The 22017-nt window shown below is 47.8% G+C and overlaps 1 protein-coding gene across 1 annotated transcript in view; it reads right to left on the reverse strand.

Moving 5' to 3' along the window:
• Positions 1-20335, reverse strand: part of CNTNAP1 (contactin associated protein 1) — a 40719-nt gene extending 20384 nt beyond the window's left edge. Inside the window, exons 1-10 of the mRNA XM_081883811.1 lie at positions 20183-20335; positions 17408-17509; positions 16325-16518; positions 13917-14064; positions 11970-12173; positions 8701-8885; positions 8362-8505; positions 6014-6287; positions 5207-5356; positions 3576-3747 (exon numbers count right to left, since the gene is read on the reverse strand). Coding sequence (XP_081739937.1) covers positions 3576-3747; positions 5207-5356; positions 6014-6287; positions 8362-8505; positions 8701-8885; positions 11970-12173; positions 13917-14064; positions 16325-16518; positions 17408-17509; positions 20183-20258 — 1649 coding nt within the window. The 5' untranslated portion in view covers positions 20259-20335. The remainder of the gene's footprint in view (positions 1-3575; positions 3748-5206; positions 5357-6013; positions 6288-8361; positions 8506-8700; positions 8886-11969; positions 12174-13916; positions 14065-16324; positions 16519-17407; positions 17510-20182) is intronic.
• Positions 20336-22017: the final 1682 nt, after the last annotated feature.

Below are 22017 nucleotides of genomic sequence, written 5' to 3' on the forward strand. Positions count from 1 at the left end.
ATGAACTTAGAAACATGACAAATTGAAAGATATAATAAGTAATGAAACAAGGTAACAAATTGCTGATGTTTTTATCACAGGGAACGCAGGGTTTGGAGGATGTGGGGAAGTCCAATTGGATTGTGAAAAACATTATGGAAAGTTGGATCTTATCTATATACTTCTCTCTTTATCTACTCTTCTTTTTTCTTTTTTTCTAAGCTTTATATCTGTGTTTGTAAGAAAAGAAACTTAATAAAATATTATTTAAAAAAAAAGAGAAGCAAGCTGACACCAGAGAAAGGGACTTCCCATCGCAGCAGGGATCCAAGCCTCCCTCTCAAGAGGTCTAGAGGGTGGCAACACGAGAACGGGGCTCTTCTCTGCAGCGGCTCCCCATCTGTGGAATGCTCTCCCCAGGGAAGTTCGCCTGGCGCCTTCATTATACACCTTTCTGTGCCCGGCAAAAACGTTCCTTTTTAACCAGGCCTTTGGTGGATTTGATTGGCATCTGATGCCCTTTTAAAACATGGTTGGGGGTGGTAATTGGGTTGTTGTTTTTATTTTGTATATATATATTGTGGTTTTGTGTTCTGTGAGCTGTCCTGAGACCTCCGGATACAGGGCGGAATATAAATTCAAGCAAGCAAGCTTCCTAGTACACCATCTCTTTTCTAGTTTGTTAGCAAGGGCTGTGCCTCACACACAGACAGCTGCCACTCCTGAAACATCGAAAACTGCCTTGAGGTACCTCTCTAGCCTGGCACTCTTGACTCCACCTTTGGCAAAGCCAATACCCACAGTAAGCTCATAGGCACGGCATGATTGTGATCATTAATATTAGTTACCGTATTTTTCGCTCTTTAAGACGCACCAGACCACAAGACGCACCTAGTTTTTGGAGGAGGAAAACAAGAAAAAAAATATTCTGAATCTCAGAAGCCAGAACAGCAAGAGGGATCACTGCGCAGCAAAAGCAACAATCCCTCTTGCTGTTCTGGCTTCTGGGATAGCTGCGCAGCCTGGATTCGCTCCATAAGACATACACACACGTTTCCCCATACTTTTTAGGAGGGAAAAGGTGAATCTTATAGAGCAAAAAATACGGTATTAAATTTACGTGCGGCCCTTTATTGAAAGATCACAGGGAGGTTTACAACATTAAAGTATGATGGCACTGCCAGCCTCCTGCAGTGGGACCTGCAACGTAACATGGCAGTGTGGCACACTTCTGCCAGTCTGCGTTCCTTCCAGGAGACCCCATTCCATCTCCATTCAAGATTTTCAATTCTCCCACCCCCAGATACTGGCTACGGAACACCCTGGGCTAGTTTTCTTCAGGGGCATTTGCCCCATTTGTGGTATGTAACACAAGCAGTCAAGTACAACACTTCCTGTTTGCCCAGAGTGGACACACAGAAGGGTTGTGATGGCCTGGGATTCCGATTCAGAGGCTGAACCAGAGGAATCCCAGCCTGCACAGGAGTCCCCACCTCCAGGGCCGGCTGAACTGGGGCAAGGCCTAGATTCTGAGGAGCCTGCACCTGTGTCAGATCCTCAGGAGCAGGCACCAGGTGAAACCATTCTGGCCCCAGAGGTGCTTGAGGACTCAGTGTCTACAGGTGAGCCTCCTCCAGGGCCCAGTAACCCTTCGGCATCTCCTGAACTGCAGAGGCTTAGGGCAGAGAGGCGAAGGGAACTGGTTGCTCCCAGGAGGAGTGCTCGCCTTAAGGCCAGAAGAGGCAGGGCTCCTGGGGGCCAGGACCACCCCTGGCCTTAGAAGAAGATAAAGGTCAGTCAGCCCGGTCCCAGGTTGTGGGAGCAACATCGTTGTTGGCTTCAGACCTTCCAGTGTTCCTGTTCCCTGCCCGGCCTCCTGCTCCTGACCTTCCAGCGTTCCTGTTCCCGCCCGGCTCCCAACTTCGGACCTCGCCTCTCATCTTGTGAACTCTGACTACGGCAACGGTACCTTCCCCCCGGGACCAGCACAAGGGTGTTACTCCACAGCCAGGAGGACTTCCTGTCACACCTGGTCTGGAGCGTCCTCCCCCTGCGTGTGACCAGGTTGGTGGGTGTGATCCTGGGAGACCCCATAAAAGGGGCTGGTTACGCAGACACCTCCCTTCTTCTTCCTCTTGATACTGAAGTATTTTGCTGTCTGCTGGCTCTCAGGCACCAGCACATGGGCTCATTCCCATATGGGATGAAGTCAAACCCTCTACTGTAACTCTAAGCTAAAGCCTACCTTCAGGGATCCAACCGTGAACTGAATGTGAGTAAACTTCATATTACTTTTAAAAGGAAACTGTTGTGTCTTTATTCTTTTTTGGGAGGGATAAAAGGGGACTTACCAGGAACCAAACCCAAGCTGAATAAAGCCACATTGGATTGCTTAAGTAAAGAGATTCAAACGAAACTACCAACTAGCTTTCCTGGTATATATAGTGGAGAATGCAATCTGCTGCTGACTCACAAGCGTGAGTTAGGAAGGATACTATTAAATCAATATATCCTCTCCATTTTTTTATTAAGAATCTGTGTGTTTCCCCCAAGTTCCTTAACCTTTTCCTCTACTTTCATGAAAATTTTAGATGGTCCTTTCCCCACCCTCGAAGGTTCTTTGAGATGGAGGCGATCAAAAAATAACTGTGTTTTTTTGAGAGCAAAAGCTCCGATCTCTATAAACTGGTGCTATGACATCTGCTAGGTTATTTCCAAGCCCTTTCCTGAGGAACAGGAGTAGGCATAGCAGACAAAATGCACCTTCTGAGTCCAGCATGAACCATTTTCCCCATGCGTCCCCAAAAGCTTGCCGAGACCAGATTGAAGGATGCAAAAACATTTCTCCTCCATCTGGACAAGGAGGTCCGCATCTTGCCTGCCTTCAAGAAAACATAGTGAGGGAGCTGACAAGAGAGAAGAGGAAGAAGCCTATTATGAGAGGCAGGCCAGAGTGGTTTTTCTTCAGAGTGGGAGACTCAAGAAGGAGAAGTTCTCCCAGGTGGGAGGCAGGAAGATTCAACTCTCTGAGGCCTACATAGATATATTTATAATTTTATGAGGAGCATATAAGGGTTACTATTCATGTATCTTTCTTTTTCTCTAGTTTCTTCTGCTTGTTTTTTAATTATTCTTTTTAGTTTAGTTTTAATTTAATGGCCTATTAAATTTAATGGTCTATGTTTAGGGAAGTTTTTAATGTCTGATGTTTCAATGTGTTTTTAATCTTTTGTTGGAAGCCGACCAAAGTGGCTGGGGAAACCCAGCCAGATGGGCGGGGTATATATAAATAATACACTACACTACACTACACTACACTACACTACAAGAATATAGTTGAAAACCTTCAATAAAATTAAAAGAATTAAAAATTAAATGATGTGTGAGTGAGCTTTCTGGGCATCTCCCATGCAAGCACTGACCTGGACCCAGACCCCGCACACTCTCAGAGCATCCCCTGGGTTCCTACCATGCTATTTCTATAGGCTTGGCCCAAACACACAGCAGGGAGAACCAGCTAGACCTCATCCCCTGGTCTTGCCAGCCGAAGCCACCATCTTCTGCTCAGGCCAGAACTGCCACTCCGGCAAGCGTACCTGTCTGTGATGCCACACACGTTGAAGTACACCTCAAAGTACTTGCCGAGCCGGTGCAGACGGACCATATCTAACTCGATGGGCTGCCGGTCCACGCTGACCATCTGCATGCACCCATGGAAGGCCGTTTGGTTGGAGGCACAGCCGGTACGAGAGGCTGGCTTGGGGCAGCCTAGGAAAGACCATCAACCAAAAAGAAGGGGGAAATTCCTCCGTTACATTTCATGAAACAGAAACAAAAAAAGTGATTGGATGAGGAAATAACGTGATGCCCTGTGTATTATATGTGGGATGTGGGTGGCGCTGTGGGTTAAACCACAGAGCCTAAGGCTTGCTGATCAGAAGGTCGGCGGTTCGAATCCCCGCGACGGGGTGAGCTCCCGTTGCTCGGTCCCTGCTCCTGCCCACCTAGCAGTTCGAAAGCACGTCAAAGTGCAAGTAGATAAATAGGTACCACTCCGGCGGGAAGGTAAACGCCATTTCCGTGCGCTGCTCTGGTTCGCCAGAAGCGGCTTAGTCATGCTGGCCACATGACCCGGAAGCTGTACGCCGGCTCCCTCAGCCAACAAAGTGAGATGAGTGCCGCAACCCCAGAGTCGTCTGCGCCTGGACCTAATGGTCAGGGGTCCCTTTACCTTTACTATTGTACATTTAGTTTGCAATGCATTTTGCTTTTGGGGTTCTTCTGTCCTCTTCTTTTTACTTTGGAGTTGATGGCACTGATGATTAGCCCCCATTTCTAGAACAGTCCTCCTTAGTCTACGCTCCTCCTTTCCGTGACTGTGAGATTTAGCTAGGCCTCATTCCAACACCTTCAAACTTCAATTTGCACCTAGATTAAAATGGCTTAAAACGACTGAGCCGTTTGTTCCTCTTTTCATTTTTATTATTTATTAAATGTATGGTTCACTCTTTTCCCAAGTTAACTCAGGGTAGCTTACAATACATGTGCCTGGCTGCCTCCCCATCTCTTCTCAGGTGCCTCCCTTAATAGTTGTTCTCAAAAGCAGTACATCAGCAGGCAGCTCCCGTGGACCCATAGAGTTTGCTGCTGTCAGGGGCTGGACTGAGGAGGAATGGTGGGGGCTGCCCCCCTTCTCCTGAACCTCCCCGAGAACAAGAGGACATTATAGATTTAGAACAGTGGTTTGCAGAAGGTCACAGTTCAGAGGCTGCAGAGGGGAGAAGATGGGAAATATTGGGGGAGCAGCAGGTAGAAGAAGCAGCACCAGGGGAGAGACAGCTGACAGACTCAGTGTCTTTGGAAAGCATTCCTGACTCCCCTCTCCCAGGACCAGACGAGCATTGAGGGTAGAAGAACAAAAAGGCTCAGAGGCAGAAAGCTCAGATTAGCCAGCGCAGGGGTGACATAGAATAGGAGAGACGTAGCGGGTGGGACTTTACTTGGAGCAATGCCATTATCTAGGGGAGACCGCATTTTTTGTCTCTCTCTGTGACTATTGAATAAACTACTTGGTAAGAACTTTTATTGCGTATCAGCTTCTTGGCTGCCATCGTGGGAGGGATAGGATTCCACAAAGCCTGACGGCTGCCTATTACTTAACCAACCATCAGCCCACCCTCTTGGGAAAAAAATGACCAGTTCCCCCTTTAACCAACCCAGAACCCACCTCCAAAGAAGTACTGGTTCCCTGTGCGCAGCTGAATGTCTCTGTCAACGCGGAAGCTGGCGTCATTCTGGTCATCGATGGTGATGACGGCCATGGTTTCGCGCACCATCAAGGCCACCGAATGCCAGAAGCCATCATTCAGGCGATATCCTGTGGGTGGAGGGACACAAGGGAATAAGATTCCTCAGACTCCTCATGTTAGAGCCACGGGTCCCCACATCTAGGGCCACCAAAGCCCTCAATGAAATATCTGCTACCTTGAGTGATTCCGATGCAACAGAATGCATAATTTTTAAAAGAAAAACAAACCCAAATGGCATGCCAGGTTGCATTCCTCTGTTTTGCCTCCAAGGCAGGCATTTTAAAGTTTCACCTCAAAACAATTACAGTGGTACCTTGGTTCTTAAACTTAATCCATTCCGGAATTCCGTTCCAAAACCAAGGTGCACTTTCCCATAGCAAGTAATGCAAAAGGGACTAATCCGTTCCAGTCTTTTAAAAACAACCCCTAAAACAGCAATTTAACATGAATTTTACTATCTAAGGAGACCACCGATTCTTAAAATGAAAGCAATAAACAATGTACTGTAGTCACACAATCAATCCATAAGTAGCTGAACTGGGTTCCACACAGTCAAGAAAACAAAAGAAAGCCGCAAAAACAAAAATGCAAAATAAATAGCAAAAACAGACAGATCTCACTGGGTTTGCAGTGTTCGGGTTCCAAGTTGTTCAACTACTAAGCCGTTCAAGAACCAAGGCACCACTGTAGAAGAAAACCGTCCCTCCTCCGTCCCCTCCCCATACCTGCCGCAAACTCCAGCTTCTTGGTCTTCGTTTTGGTTTTCGGCTGAGCGATGGTCACGTTGATCTGCCCGTCGCTCAGCACCATCTCGAGCCAGCCCAGGTCGTCTGCAAAGGACGTGTACATGAGCAGCCCCACAACATCCCAGGTGCGGAAGCTGAAGCTGACTGCTAGCTGATTGCGCCGCGGGTACCCGGGCACCTGCAAGAAGTTGTTGACCCCGGCAAAGGTGAAGGGGAACAAGAGGTTGTCTCGACAGTAGTCGCCCAAGTGGCCCTGAAACAAAGGAGGAGACAGCTAAGGAGGTGGCTTGGTTGCTGTTCCATCACAGCAGGGCCATATGCTCCTGTGATTGCACTGCGCAGCAGATGGACTTATTAACAGGCACACAACTCTGCAGGCTTCAAATCTCTGGCTTCTTATGGAATAAAATTAATGTTATCATGTTTTTGGTGCTAAGAACAGGGCAGGGCCTGAAGTAGCCTCAGAAGTAGGTGGAAACAGAGGCGTAACTCCACTCGGTGTTCTCATTCCATTTACTCCTTCAAATTTCTTTCCTTTTTTTAATAGGATTTTTATTACCGTATTTTTCGCTCTATAGGATGCACCAGACCATAGGACGCATCTTGTTTTAGAGGGGGAGAACAAGAAAAAAATATCTCCCCCTCTTTGCTCAGCGCCCCTTCAGCGAAGCGGCTGGAGATACGGAGCCCCTTCCATTTCTCCTCCTGCTTCGCTGAAGGGGTGCTGCGCAGCTCTCCCTCTCTGCTGAAGCCAGGAGAGTCTGCTGAAGCCTGGCTTCAGCGAAAGGAACCTGAAGCCTCCGGAGCGCAGCGGGAACTCGCGCTGCGCTCCGAAGGCTTCAGGCGGCTATCCCTGAAGCCTCCGGAGCGCGGAGGGAGCGCTCCCTCTGTGCTTCGGAGGCTTCACGTTGCTATCGCTGAAGCCAAGGAGCCTGCATTCGCTCCATAGGATGCACACACATTTCCCCTTAATTTTGGGAGGGGAAAAGTGCATCCTAGAGAGCGAAAAATACGCTAAATTATATGTTTTACAATTTCAGATAAACATTTTACATACCTAAGGTATCCATGACTTCCCTTCTTCTCTTTCCGTGGTTCATTTTACATATCTTATATCCCTGATTATTTTACAAAAACTATACCAACCGGTTTGCCATCATTGCATCCACCAAAACTGTTACACTGTTGAATTTATCTTAATGCTGCCAGCGTTTTCAGCTGTGCACAATTATTTTCCATATATTCAAGAAATGTTTTCTAATCTTCTTTAAATGTATGTTCTTCTTGTTCTCATATTATATATGTTAAGTCTACAAGTTGTGCATATTTTGTCAATTTAAGTTGCCAATCTTCTTTGGTTGGGACCTGCCTTATTTTCCATTTTGGGGCTAACAAAATACAGGCTGGGAAAATGTCAATAAGGTCAACTGCAAGCCCTACTTCTCAGCTGTTCAGAACCTCAAACTTTAATATGCAACGGCATCACCCAAAATTGCAAATGTGCAATCGCAAAATACATGCAACATTCAGCAAGGAATAAGGGTCCACCTTTCTGTTCAGGCATTATCCCTGCTATTTTTATCTTCCTGAAGCAGCTCTTCTTACAGAAAAATGAGCTGCAGCCATACACTTTATACAACATTGTCCTTTTCTCTCTCAGTTGCTCCCCCCTGAACAGCTGATGGGCAGCAGACCCAGAGGAAAATATATCTGGGGACTGAATATGCAGGCATCTCTATAAAAGTCTACTTGCTTCTGAATTTACTAGAGAGAGAAAACAACAGAAGTGCAGAGGGATGCATGGTCAATGCAAGCCTCATAATAGAATAAGTGTAAGCCGAAGAGCCCTACATTTGGACTATTATGGTGCTGGAGGAGACTCTTGAGAGTCCCACGGACTGCAAGAAGATCAAACCTCTCCATTCTGAAGGAAATCAGCCCTGAGTGCTCACGGGAAGGACAGATCCTGAAGCTGAGGCTCCAATACTTTGGCCACCTCATGAGAAGAGAAGACTCCCTGGAAAAGACCCTGATGTTGGGAAAGATGGAGGGCACAAGGAGAAGGGGACGACAGAGGATGAGATGGTTGGACAGTGTTCTCGAAGCTACCAGCATGAGTTTGACCAAACTGCGGGAGGCAGTGGAAGACAGGAGTGCCTAGCTTGCTCTGGTCCATGGGGTCACGAAGAGTCGGACATGACTGAACGACTAAACAACAACAAAGCTGCTTCTGCAGTCTTAGCAAACATCTACAACAGAGTCAGGAGCAACTAAACAAAGTTCTCTCTCTCTATTTTTGCAGACCACAGTAACACGTTCATCCTCACCTCAATCCTAATAGACGGTTTACGGCGTCTTGCCAAGTTGCTGATATAGACCAAATTGTAGGCAATGTTTTCCATGCAGCCACGGAAGTTTGGCCGATAGACAAGGCGCTGCTTCTCATAGTTCATTATTCCCCCAAAGAAGATCTGCAGAAGTCAAGGAAACCCAGAGAGGATCAAATATGTAAGGCTGGGAAATACTGAAAGGTACCACTGCCACGGAGAAAGGGAGAAAAGCAGGGTTCAATTTGGGGCTTCAATTTAAAATCTCCAATCAGGGCATTGCAAGTGTAAACCCCTGGCAGAGCTGTGAGTAGTTGCCCACCATGCCATCCCAATCACCTCTTTGTCCAGGTCAAGCTGATCAAACTCTCCGTTAAGGCGGTACTGCAAGACCTCCCCGTCCAAGCTGAAATTGACAAATCGCCTGTAGCGGTCGATGCGAACTTGGTGCCAGTGTTGGTCATCCAAGAGGCTTCCCAGTTTCATAATCGTCTCCCCTCCGCTCATGTTTAGTGAGCTGTTGCCTGGAGAGCAGAAACAGCATGTAAACAGGATGCGGGAGATATTGTCCGCAGAAGAACAGAGCCAAGTCATTTGAGTTCTTTCAGTGGCCCTCTAAAATCCAACTTTTGGCCTTGGTTATTTGGTGAGCCATGGGAAGAAAACAGGCAAAGAATGCTGTTTTTATGTGCTGGAAGAAAATTCCCAGAAAACTGAGCAAAAGGTCAATTCTGAAGCTGCAACTCAGGAATTTGGGTGGCTGAAGAACACTGTTCCAGAAAACCTGCAGATCTCTGAATCGAAGGACTTTTTAAACTGATCCAACAGCTTTTAGGGCATTTTAAACTGATTTTTTATTATTATTTACATTATCATTAATTGTCATGTTTTTTTTTGTTTCCTTTTTAAACAGCATTATTTGTTTGCCACCCTGGGCTTTTGGGGGAGGAAGAGCAGGATACAAAATCAAATCAGTCAGTGAACTAAGGAAAAGTTAATACAATAATAGACCATTAATATAACAATATACTACAGTATTCTATTAATTTAATAACTGCAGGTGTGGCGGTGGATGTGTGATGGACTGCAGTCTTGCCTTGGTAACGGCCTGGATGAAAGCCGATAAACTGAAGTTCAATCCAGCTAAGTCTGTTAGTGGGTGGTTCCCCACACTCCCTCTGAAGGAGCAGATAAGATAGCTTGGGGGTCCTCCTGGATCCTTTGCTGTTGCTTGAGGCTCAGGCAGCCTCAGTGATGTGGAGTGCCTTCCATCAGCTTTGGCTGGTGGCTCAGCTGTGCCTCTATCTGGATAGGGATAGCCTAACTTCTGTTGTCTATGCTCTAGTGGCCTCTAGGTTGAATTAGGTCTTCTCTTGTAGACTATTTAATACAAAGCTCGATGACTAAGCTCTTTAGCGACGAAACGCCAGGTTACCGGAACAACGTCCGAGCACTGAACCACTGATATATTACAAGTGGACCATTTATTACCACGTTTGCCATTGTTCGAGATAAAATCTATTTTGGAAAGAGAAGAAATGAGCACTGAACCGCTGACCTATTACAAGGGAGCTCTTTATTCACTGCGTTTGCTATTGTTTAAGATAAGACCTATTTGGGGGAAAAACTACTTTTGCCATTTTGGGGGACGTTTATTGTTTGTTTACAGAAAAAGAGGTACCTCAGTTGTCGAACATAATCCGTTCCGGAACACCATTTGACTTCCGAAAAGTTCAGCAACTGAGGCGCAAAGGGCAGTTTTCAATAGAGAAATTTGGAAAAATAACACAGCAGGAGTCGCTCGACTTCTGAGGCACGTTCGAAAATGGAAACATTTATTTCCAAGTTTCTGGCATTCGAAAACCAAAATCTTTGGCTTCCGAGACGCTCAGAAAACCGAGGTACCACTGATATTAGGTAAAGGGTAAAGGGACCCCTGACCATTAGGTCCAGGCATGGCTGACTCTGGGGTTGCGGCGTTCACCTCGCTTTATTGGCTGAGGGAGCTGGCATACAGCTTCCGGGTCATGTGGCCAGCATGACTAAGCCGCTTCTGGCGAACCAGAGCAGCGCACGGAAACGCCGTTTACCTTCCCACATAGTGGTACCTATTTATCTACTTGCACTTTGACGTGCTTTCAAACTGCTAAGTTGGCAGGAGCAGGGACCGAGCAACGGGAGCTCACCCCGTTGTGGGGATTCGAACCGCCGACCTTCTGATTGGCAAGTCCTAGGCTCTGTGCTTTAACCCACAGCGCCACCTGCATCCCTTTACCACTTTAGCACTGATATTATCTTGTGTCTATTCACAGGTGTGGCAGACATGGGTTGCAAATTTCGAAGGGTCAAAGAAGTGTGGGGCCCTTACTCCAGCCAGCTTTATCCTCCGCAGACGCTTTCTCCCAGCTAAGCTCACTTTCGTTATCAAGAGTTTAGCTGAGATAAAAGTACCTGGGGAGATGGAAGTATGGGGATGAAGGGCAGCAGAAAGGTTTGGCGTGCCCCCACCCACCCATTTGCATGCCCTTTAAATCTTTCTCACAAATACACCCATTGCACATGCAAATGCGGTGCTCACATTTAAAGATGAAAGTCTATCAACTTTATGTCATTTGAGCTCAAGATCATCTCTGCTTAGCCTGAGCTGCTTAGCGGGCTCAGCTGCCAAAGTCTTGCATGCAGACGTTGCAAACTGCACCACCTCTGCCAGAAATCTTCACAGGAGAGGTCTGCTAAACGAAATCTTAAATTTCAGCACCCTGAAATATCTACATGCATTGCTATGAGTTTGACTGCCTTGATTAGTGCTATGCCTTCATTGTGCTTCTGTTTTAACAACAACAACAACAATAATTTATTCCCACCCTGTGGAATACTAATACTAATATTAATACTACTACTACTAATAATAATTTATTTATATCCCAGCCACTCTGGGCGGCTCCCAAAAGAATATTCCCTAAACAGGGCTGCCTTCAGATGTCTTCTAAAGGTCAGATAATTGTTTATTTCCTTGACATCTGATGGGAGGCCGTTCTACAGGATGGGCGCCACTACCAAGAAGGCCCTCTGCCTGGTTCCCTGTAACTTGGCTTCTCGCAATAAGGGAACCGCCAGAAGGCCCTCGGAGCTGGACCTCCGTGTCCAGGCTGAACGATGGGCGTGAAAACACTCCTTCAGGTATACTGGAATGCCCACCCATTAGATGTCAAGGAGTTAAAGAACTGCACAACTTTTAGAAGACATCTGAAGACAGCCCTGTATGGGGAAGTTTTAAATATTTGATGTTATATTGATGTTATATTATGTTTTTATATGTGTTGGAAGCAACCCAACCAGATGGGCAGGGTATAAAAAATATAATTGTTGTTGTTGTTGTTATCGGTTGTTTACTCTCACGTCAATCAAGGATATTCACAAACGAGTTATGTCACAACTGCAGATCTCCACCCAGGTACCCAATCAAGCCTTCGCAGCTTGTCACCAACTCCCACCAGTGTGGTCAACGGTCAGGGATGATGGGACTTGGAGCCCAACAACAGCTAGAGGGCACCACGTTGCCTATCTCTGAGTTGGAACTTGCATGCTTTCCCCCCCTCCAAGCTCACCAAGGCTTATGCTGAAGACCAGTTGGGCCTGCTGCAGTTCCAGGCTGATGTAGTCGCCCTGGGCCCCCGCCGCGTACATTAAGATCCCCTCGCGTTCCATCGTCTTGAAGTTGAACCCAAGCATGTCTTGGACGGTACGGACCGTTCTGGTGCGGAACTTGTAGGCGATGGCATCGTCGCCATCGAAATATAAGACGTCAGACTCTGCGGGGAAGAGGAGCAAAGCAGTTGCACAGCTGCTTCCAGTCAAGTCTCCTTTCTAAGTAAAGGTAAAGGGACCCCTGACCATAAGGTCCAGTCGTGGCCGACTCTGGGGTTGTGGCGCTCATCTCGCTTTACTGGCTGAGGGAGCTGGCGTACAGCTTCCGGGTCATGTGGCCGGCATGACTAAGCCACTTCTGGCGAACCAGAGCAGCGCACGGAAACGCCGTTTACCTTCCCGCTGGAGCGGTACCTATTTATCTACTTGCACTTTGACGTGCTTTCGAACTGCTAGGTTGGCAGGAGCAGGGACCGAGCAACGGGAGCTCACACCGTTGCGGGGATTCGAACCGCCAACCTTCTGATTGGCAGGTCCTAGGCTCTGTGGTTTAACCCACAGCAGCACCCGCACCCCCCCTTTCTAAGTATGACAGTACAATAGTAGCCAGTCCCACTGCCAATGCAATCCCAAATTAGACCAACAGGACCCTGGCTGGTACAAAATTGGCTTGCATGTGGCTCCTGATCAATACTAAGAGTCAGCGCCTCAGTTACTAAGCTGTATTTTCATCTCAGGTTGCAATAATTTCCTGAATACCTTCCGCTCCCCCATTTTATCCCCATCTTATCTAGATCTCTCTCCTCAGCCCTAAATATGTTACACCTCAAAGATATATGGAAAAACACCCTCTTCCTCCTCCCCTCCCAGTTTGCTAAGAAAAAACCAACACATGCACCATATTTTCCTCTTTTAACCAAAGACGGTGAGGGCAATCAATTTCCAAACTGCTTCTCCACAAATACAAGTTTTTATTTTGAGTATGTGCTAGGATTATGGATTTTTTTGTTAACATAAAAAAAGTAAAAGGGAGTCATGTTGGTCTGTAATCTCAAACACTGTTTTTTGTGACAGTACTCACTGGTACACAATACTGTCACCGCTCTCTGTTTTCGCTGCTCTTGGTAACTATTTTGTGCTGGCACCCACAACACTTGGATTAAGATATGAATACCAGCACCTCATTCATTTTTTTCAATGAAAAGCACTGCCTATTAGGAAAACATATCGATCAAGGCAAATAAAAACACTGGGCATGTTCAAAATGTATTAACAAATGTATTGCCCTAATGCAGGAATTTCAGAGGGCAAAGTAAAATAATCTGACTATAAAGATAACGCACTTCAGATATTTTCAGGGTGTCTCCCACAAATCTTCTTTTACTTGGAAGGTATAAATAGCATCCAAGTATTTCACATTTCTGTGAAGCAGTTGTTTTTAGAATGCCGTGGAATGTTAGCATGTGTTTTAATTTGTTTTTTGGCTTATTGTTGATACAGTGGAACCTCGGGTTAAGAACTTAATTCGTTCTGGAGGTCCGTTCTTAACCTGAAACTGTTCTTAACCTGAAGCACCACTTTAGCTAATGGGGCCTCCCGCTGCCACCGCAAAATTTCTGTTCTCATCCTGAGGTAAAGTTCTTAACCCAAGGTACTATTTCTGGGTTAGCGGAGTCTGTAACCTGAAGCATCTGTAGCCTGAGGTACCACTCTATTTTTGAATATTGCAAATAGGGTTTGTTCAACTATTTTTTTACTGATAATGCTGCTGCTTTATCCTTTCTGTAAACCGCTTTGGGGTTTTTATCACAAGAGAGAGGCACTGTACATAAATCTCAGGGTGGGGAAATAAAAATGAAATGAAAGAAATGAAAGAGAAGTCGACATTCCCAGCTTGAATCACTTACGGTAGTAGCAGCCGTAAAGGCCCACGCGTAAGCCGATGGAACCATGTGGATTCCAGGCCACCGGGATGATGCGGAGGTACCGAGCCAGGATGGGGTGATGAAGGTTGTGAAGGGCCACGCCACTTGCGTTCACATTGCCAAAAAATGTCTGCACAAGGGAAAACAAAGTGGTGATGGGAAGAGAAATTATTCTCAAGGGCAGCAGCACGATCAGCCATGGGAGGGCTGTCTTCCTAGGCGCACAAACACTTTGTGGATTTCAGAACTAAGAGCCAAAGGGAGGGATGAGAAATTAAGGCAATAGAGTACAAAATCTCCAGGCAAGGGCATTTTTTTCTCCCCATGTAGGAAGTCCCGGGTTCGTTCTTTGCCATTTGCCATGGAAAGGAACTTGGAAACAGCCTCTGCCCGAGACCTTGAAGGCACACAGTCAGTTGGGAAAAGACATATTTATTTTCGATATTTATGAGCCACTTTTCACGGTAACGGCAAAGGCTGTTTTTCCGTACAGTATTAAGATGCAGTACAACGCAAACAAGTAAGAGCAAGCCAACTTACCAAGTCGTCCTACTACATCATCATCATAATATAACAAGAATAATAATTTATTATTTATACTCCGCCCGTCTGGCTGGGTTTCCCCAGCCACTCTGGGCAGCTCCAACAAAATATTAAAATACGATAGTCTATTAAACATTAAAAGCGTCCCTAAACAGGGCTGCCTTCATATGTCTTCTTAAAGTCAGATAGTTGTTTATTTCTTTGACATCTGGTGGGAGGGTGTTCCACAGGGTGGGTGCCACTACTAAGAAGGCCCTCTTCCTAGTTTCCTGTAACTTTACTTCTCGCCGTGAGGGAACCAGCAGAAGGCCCTCAGAGCTGGACCTCAGTGTCCGGGCTGAACAATGGGGGTGGAGACGTTCCTTCAGGTATACTGGACCGAGGCCGTTTACGGCTTTAAAGGTCAGCACCAACACTTTGAATTGTGCCCGGAAACATACCGGGGGCCAATGTACATAGGTCTTTCAGGACATAAAAACAAGCCATAATAGCAAAAGACTCCCTCAAGCCATGTATAGGGGCACAACAATTCTTTTTTTAATAGAAAGGCATCTGTAATTGACAAGTCTTGAATGTCTGCTTAAGGGCCTGCAAAGAAAGAGCCACCCACATCTCACCTGGGAGGCAATTTCATTTTGGCGGGTGGGGCTACTGGTGAAAAGGCCATGCCCACTCCAGCCAAACTGATGCACTGACAGGTATACAAGGAGGACCTTCAAGGCTGATGTTAAAGAAGGGATAGCCAATATGGCAGCCTCCAGATGTTGTGGACTGCAATCCCCATCGGGCCCAGTCAGCACAGCCATATTGTGGGATAACCAACCTCATATAACCAACATGCTTAAGTCTAATTAATGCATGAAGGGGTTAATACCATAGAGTAAGCTGTCCTGCCAGGCATAGCTATGTCCACTTCCCCTTACCTTGGGAAGGACTATGTAATCAGTGCTTTGTTCAACCTTAGTCTACCTGAAAAGCTCTCTGCATCAAGAGGTTTGAGCTGGTTGCTCCAACTCAACCACATGGCTCTCACAAGCCACCGTTGACTTCCTACTCCAATAATTTAGGAACTTTCACCACTTTGTAGCTAAGCCAAGCTATAACACCTGTACAACTTTCTTAAGCACATGAATCTGACCTTTGGAGAGTTGATAATTAAACCACTTTTTAACTTGTCAAACGTGTGGTCTTTTTGTATGCTAGTGGAAGTGAGAAACTTTAGAAGGAATTTGGAGGGGCACATTTTAAAGTTTGTATTTCCATGCTTTACTTTATGACTTTAAATCTCTGCTGGGGTTTTCTCACCAAAGAGTACTGGCCCCAGATCTGGATCTTGGCATCCAGGGAATTCTCCTTTCTATATATGTATTTCGAACCAACACATATATTAGGGGTGGTGGGAACTTGTGGCTGAGCAAAACAAGTGTGTTCCTTTTTTGCACCATATAAAGATATGGGCACAGAATCTACAACAGGCGATTCTAGAGGATAAGTCTGGGAATCTCTACATAGCAAAGGATTGTTGTTTTCAGTAGCCACAAATCATGAAGAAAACTGCGTAGATCCCCTGCAAATTCACAACAGGAAGTTGAAAAGGCTGGTTTTCACCACCTGTGGTGCCCAAGTAGGAAAACACAGCAGTTCTGGAGCCAAGAAGCAGAATAAATGAGAGGGACTTTTCAGACTGAATTACCTAATGACCCTTCAGTATAGAGGTGGGGAACTATTATCTCCCCAAACCCCTTACAGGCCAAGTTTTGGCAGGCAGGTGCCCACCCGCCGATCACCTGATGTCACAATGCTGCCCCCTCCCTGTTGGAAGGTAGGGCCAGAAACTCTTCTCTCACCCAATTGCTCCCTTGTTGAAAGTAAGGCTTCCAGTTGCTGGGGTGGTCCCCATAGAGCACAATGTAGCGAGTCACCCAGTTGTAGGTATTGAAGGTCCCCTGAGTGGCGATGGCGTTGATACGGCATTTCTTGGTCAGGTCAATCTGCAGCCACGGTTGCTTGTCTTGTGGGTCAGGAGACCAGCCTCCGGCACCTGAAAGAGGGTGGGGAGGACAAGATACGGGAAACGGTTGCTTTTGTGAAATCCTAGAATTGTAGAGTCGGAAGGGACTGTGACGTTAACATATGAGAGTGCTGGAGGTGAAACAGTTAAACAAGTTACCCTATCAGAACCCAGGGGGTGGAGTCAGAGGGACTATAAAACCAGCTCTGGGAGGGGCAAAAGGGGAGTTCGTTGGGAGTTGGGTGGTTGGTTGGAGTGGGAGTGAATTGGGATTGAGTCTGTGGGTAGGTTGAGTTAGTGTAGCGAAATAGGCTGAGTCAGGAACATTTAGGGCTAGGAAGACAAGTCAATATCAGAGAGGTGGTTTAGTGAGTGAGAGCAGGTAGCGGAAGTTATAGGTCTGGATAGGCACCCCATGATTGTAATTGACCGATATCGTTTATGAAACCACACACTTGTTAAACTGCAATAAATAAACAGAAGTTTATGTTCCAATTTAAACCTGACTGGACTCAGTATTGTACCAGGTAGGGCCTGGGTGGTGGCAGCGAGAAATAAAGTGGTGGTTCGAACCGCCGACCTTCTGATCGGCAAGTCCTAGGTTCTGTGGTTTAACCCACAGCACCACCGGCTTTGTGGGCCACATCCGATGGTTGGACCACCCTGATTTAGTGTGACAACCACAAGCACAAATCCAGCATTTAGAGAGCATGTGCTTCTCCGGTGGCTGGATCCAGTATAGCAATCGTCGCCTACAAGCAACACATTCTACTGCCATGTATTGCTTGTGAACCGCCTTGGGACAGCCAATTCTGGAAGACAGTCAACAAAACTCAGTGGGCCACTGGCTTAGTCTTGCATCTGTTAATGCTACTGAGCTGGAGAGAGCGTGAAGTTTGTCCCTCCATGATGAACTCACCATAAATCCGAGCGAACGTAGCAGCGCGGAAGATGCTGGATCGGGAAGATGCTGCGAGATTCCAGGTGTAGAGGGGGCCAACCAGTTCATGGTCACAAGTCCCTGCAGGGAAGAAGGAAGAATAGGAAGAATGGAGTCTTGCGATGGGGGCACCTGTCCAAGGTGTGGCAACCTCGGGGCGGTGTTTTATTGCAATGTACGTATGGAAGTGAGAGCTGGACCATAAAGAAGGCTGATCGCTGAAGAATGGATGCTTTTGAATTATGGTGCTGGAGGAGACTCTTGAGAGCCCCATGGACTGCAAGAAGATCAAACCGATCCATTCTTAAGGAAATCAGCCCAGAGTGCTCACTGGAAGGACATATCCTGAAGCTGAGGCTCCAATACTTTGGCCACCTCATGAGAAGAGAAGACTCCCTGGAAAAGACCCTGATGTTGGGAAAGATGGAGGGCACAAGGAGAAGGGGATGGCAGAGGACGAGATGGTTGGACAGTGTTCTCAAAGCTACCAGCATGAGTTTGACCAAAGTGTGGGGGCAGTGGAAGACAGGAGTGCCTGGCGTGCTCCGGTCCAGGGGGTCACGAAGAGTCGGACACGACTAAATGACTAAACAACAACATATTTTCTTTTTTACATTACGCTTAATGCTCTTAAAAATCTGTAAGTCGCTTGGATGCTCCTTATGCTGAGAGTGACATATAAACTGAAATCATCATCATAATCAGGGCGCCAACTTGAATTAAACATTGGAGGGGCCAGGTAAGCCCTGCGTAACTGGTCACACAAAGCAGCACACATCCCCCCCATTTGAATGGCAATGCCCCACAAGTAACCCAGAGATGCATTTTAAATAAAAAACACACATTCTACTCATGTAAAAAACACCAGGCAGGCCCCACAAATAACCCAGAGGTGCATTCTAAATAAAAGGACACATTCTACTCATGTTTAAAAAAATGCTGATTCGCGGGCCGGATCGATAAGGCGATTGGGCCGCATCCGGCCAATGGGCCTTAGGTTGCCTACCCCTGCACTATCACTACCTCCCGTGTAAAACAGGTTCTAGGGCAGAACCCTAGCCGGATTAAACTGCGTGCCTTTAAAGTTCAGTTTTCTTGGATGCCAGCGGCCAAGACCAAGTGACAAAGTGAGCAGCTCCTGTTTTCCTTCCAGAGATGGCAAGGCACACGCAGATCAGGCAGGCAGCACACTGAGCCTGTCACTGCTGCAAAATTGGAAGACCGTTTAACAACAGCAGCAGAGCTATCCACCGGCTCCCTCCCTGCAGGTTTATTATTTCCCCCCCCCTTCCACTGCAGAGAGTGGCTGGCACGCCCTTGCAGGCTCAGCTCCTGCCTGCCTCTATCTGCTAAAGAGCAAAATGGGGAAGCCCTCTCTCCTCAGCAGCACCACCAGGCCAGCTATGAGACAGCAGAACAAGGCTTCGAGAAACAAATGGCCAGGGGTGTAAGGAAGTGGGACGCACTCGAGTTCCCTGAGCCAGTTCGAAAAGAGATGCACATCACATCAAGGACAGGTGAAGGAAGCCATTGACCTGCCCAAGGGAGGAAAACAAATAACAGGCATCGCATCCCCCAACCTCAGGCAACCTTCCAGCAAACTCACTAGTGCAGAGCTCCCAAACTCCCCCCTCAACCCTGTTTAAAAATGAAGAGGGAAGCCATAGATAAGTGTAGAAGTCTGCAGAATCATCACACACGCCCCCCCCCCAAAAGCAGATGCGGAAGAAAGGACCCAGACCTGTAACCTATTTTTGCAAGGCCCTGCATGGTGGGGGGGGGAGCAGGGGGCTGGCTTTGTCCTGCGCTCCCAGAGCACCAATGTATGGAACAGGTTCCAGGCTCTCAGCCACCCCCACAAACAAACTGTGCAGCCTAAGAAAAAGTGTGTATGTTTGTGTATGTGTGTGTTCAGATGGAAGAAATGACCATTCCCCGGGCCTCTGTCTTGAGTGGGCCCAAGACACACACTCGCCAAAGAGCGAAGCGGGGATGGGGTGCTGTCAGGAAGCAGCTGATGAGGCCCAAATCTTTGGTTCTGAGCCCCAGATCCCTTGCCCCTCTTTTGGAAAAGGCAGCAACAACTTCGAATGCTTTACCAAAAAACAAAAACAAACTTTGCCACTGCAAAGGGCACTGCTACCAGCCCCCTTAATTTGCTCAGCGACCTAAATGTGCATCCACACGCGCCGATCCGCAGGCGCAAAGGTTACGCCAAATGAGCGCCTGTGCTCTGGATCTCCGGGAGACCTAGTAGCCGGGAAGCGTTGGATGGAAAGCCGCTTTCTCGACAGCTGGCCAGGATACCAACCAAGCTCCAACCCCAGCCCCGCCCGGCAGCTCCCCAAGTCGGGATTCCTTGTTAACGCGGGATAAACACTCTGACCTGGGTGGCGGGGCAGCGGGGATGGGGGAAGAGACGGGGAAGGGGACCCAGGCGTCCTGTGCCAAACGACCCCGACGCAGAAGCCTCTCCCCCACAAGCGCGCGGCGCAAACCCCGCCCGCTCCCGAGGTCCCCAGGGAGCCGCTCCCCGCACCCAAGACGCCGCAGCCCGCGCGCAAACCCCGCGCCCCGCCGCAAGCCCCTCTCCCCAAACGTTGCGCGCTGCGCCGCGCGCCCCGGAGCGCAGTCCGCCTTGTCCCCGCCCCGTGACCTTTTTCCCCCTCTCCCCTGCCGGCCCGATCCGGGCTGCTCCTTCTTCTGCCGCAATGCAGGTGCCGCCACCGCCGCGCCAAGTCCCGGGACACTCACGCCAGAACCAGCCTCCGTGGCTGGGCTGCAGGAGAGCGGCGATGGAGAGGACGAAGAGCATGGCGCGCCCGCCCATGCTGCAGCCGCGGCGCGGGCTGCTTCAGTGCGCTCCCGAGCCCAGGCGCCTGGCCATCGCCGCCGCACGTGCGCCCCTGCCCGCCTCCGCCTGCCGATGGCCGGAGCAAGCCCGTTGCGCGCGCCTCCGACGCGGGGAGCGAGCGCCGGCGCGCCTCCGCCCGGGACCAGCCGGCGGCCTCTCTCTCTCTCTCTCTCTCTCTCCGCCGTGCTGATCGTTCCCGCCCCTTAGGGGGGAAAGCGCTCTGCACAGGGTCAGAGGCAAGGTGGCCACCTTTGTTTTGGCCAAATAGAAGACAGGGCGAACGGTTTTCCGTTTCATCTGGTGGTGGTGAAGTGACTTCCACGCGAGCCATTACAATCTCTTGCAGCCTTACAAGGGTGGCCCCTCTGGAATTTGTCACACACATATGAATTTGTAAATCTGTCTGTGCTGGCAACCCGGAGCTTAAAGACAGATCTTTCAGAGTGCTTTCTGTTGGGGATAATTCAGACGGAAATTGCCAGGTGTCAATATGCATGCCACTACTGCGGCCTGTGTTTTGTTAGCCCCAAAAATGGAAAACGAGCGAGGTCCCAACTAAAGAAGAATGGCAACTTAAATTGATGGAATATGTGCAGCTTGCGGACCTAACATATAGAGTAAGAGAACAAGAGAAAATACGTTTAGAGAAGATTGGAAAAGGTTTATTGAATATATGGGAAATAATTGTGCACAGCTGAAAACATTGTTTTCCTTTCCAGCAGATTTTTATATTTCTCCCAAAGTGTACAGATTCTTCCTAAGAATATGGTTCATAAAACTCTTATAATTTTTTGTCTTCCCATACGAAAGAGATGCATGCCAGCCGAGTTTTAAGTCATAACCACCTAAGTCCAGGATGTCTGCATTATCCAGTGTAATCCATTCTTTTAACCAACACAAACAGAAGCAGTCTTTCTTCGCCAGGAATGGCCAGAAAAGCGTGGGGCGTCAGCTCAGCCACAGCGATTGCTTCGCAACCGGCCCTTCTGTGGCATCGAACTAAAGATCACTGCCGATCCGCGCTGGAGAATCTGTACGTCCTCTCTCCCCAGGTTGTTCTACTGCATCTCCTGGCAGCCTCCGCTACCATGGTCATGTCAAGGCTAATGGAAGTTGTAGTCCTAGCTGGGCTGCTGCAGGGCCTCCCACAGCCATGGTATGTAGTGGGGTAAAGAAAGCATTTTGGACATGCCTCGCAGTACCCTGCCTCTTAAATCAGCCCAGGACTGAACGCTGCCGCAGAAGCCTTTAGGGCAGAGTAGCCAACGTGGTGCTGTCCAGACAGTGCTGGACTGTACAACCAGAGCCGGCCCAGCCATTAGGCAGGGTGAGACCGCTGCCTCAGGCGGCAGAGACACCCCCCCCCTTTGGGTGCCCCGCCCACCCTACTGCCTCAAGCAGTGGTGGAGAATTAAAAGTTTGTTTTAATTTCTAATATAAAATATAAAATATAAAAAATTAGAAATTACTTGAAAGAAACGAATAGGCCTAGGATTAAACTAAGTTATAATTAAATAAATGGGATTTAGAATGTTAAGAAAAGTGAATAAGATGGACCATAATTGGAAATTGTTTTAGTTTAATAATAATATTGGAAAGCTGTTACTTTTAACTACAAGTAAACTCAGAAGGGAGGGACTTGAGGAAGTCAACCAAGATGTTTAAAAGGTTGGATTTGTGAAGAATTAAGTTATCTGTTTATTGTTCCTTTCTCTCTCTCGCTCTCTTTCTGTTT

Source organism: Podarcis melisellensis (assembly GCF_964234715.1).
Source record: "Podarcis melisellensis genome assembly, chromosome: 13".
Taxonomy (NCBI): domain Eukaryota; kingdom Metazoa; phylum Chordata; class Lepidosauria; order Squamata; family Lacertidae; genus Podarcis; species Podarcis melisellensis.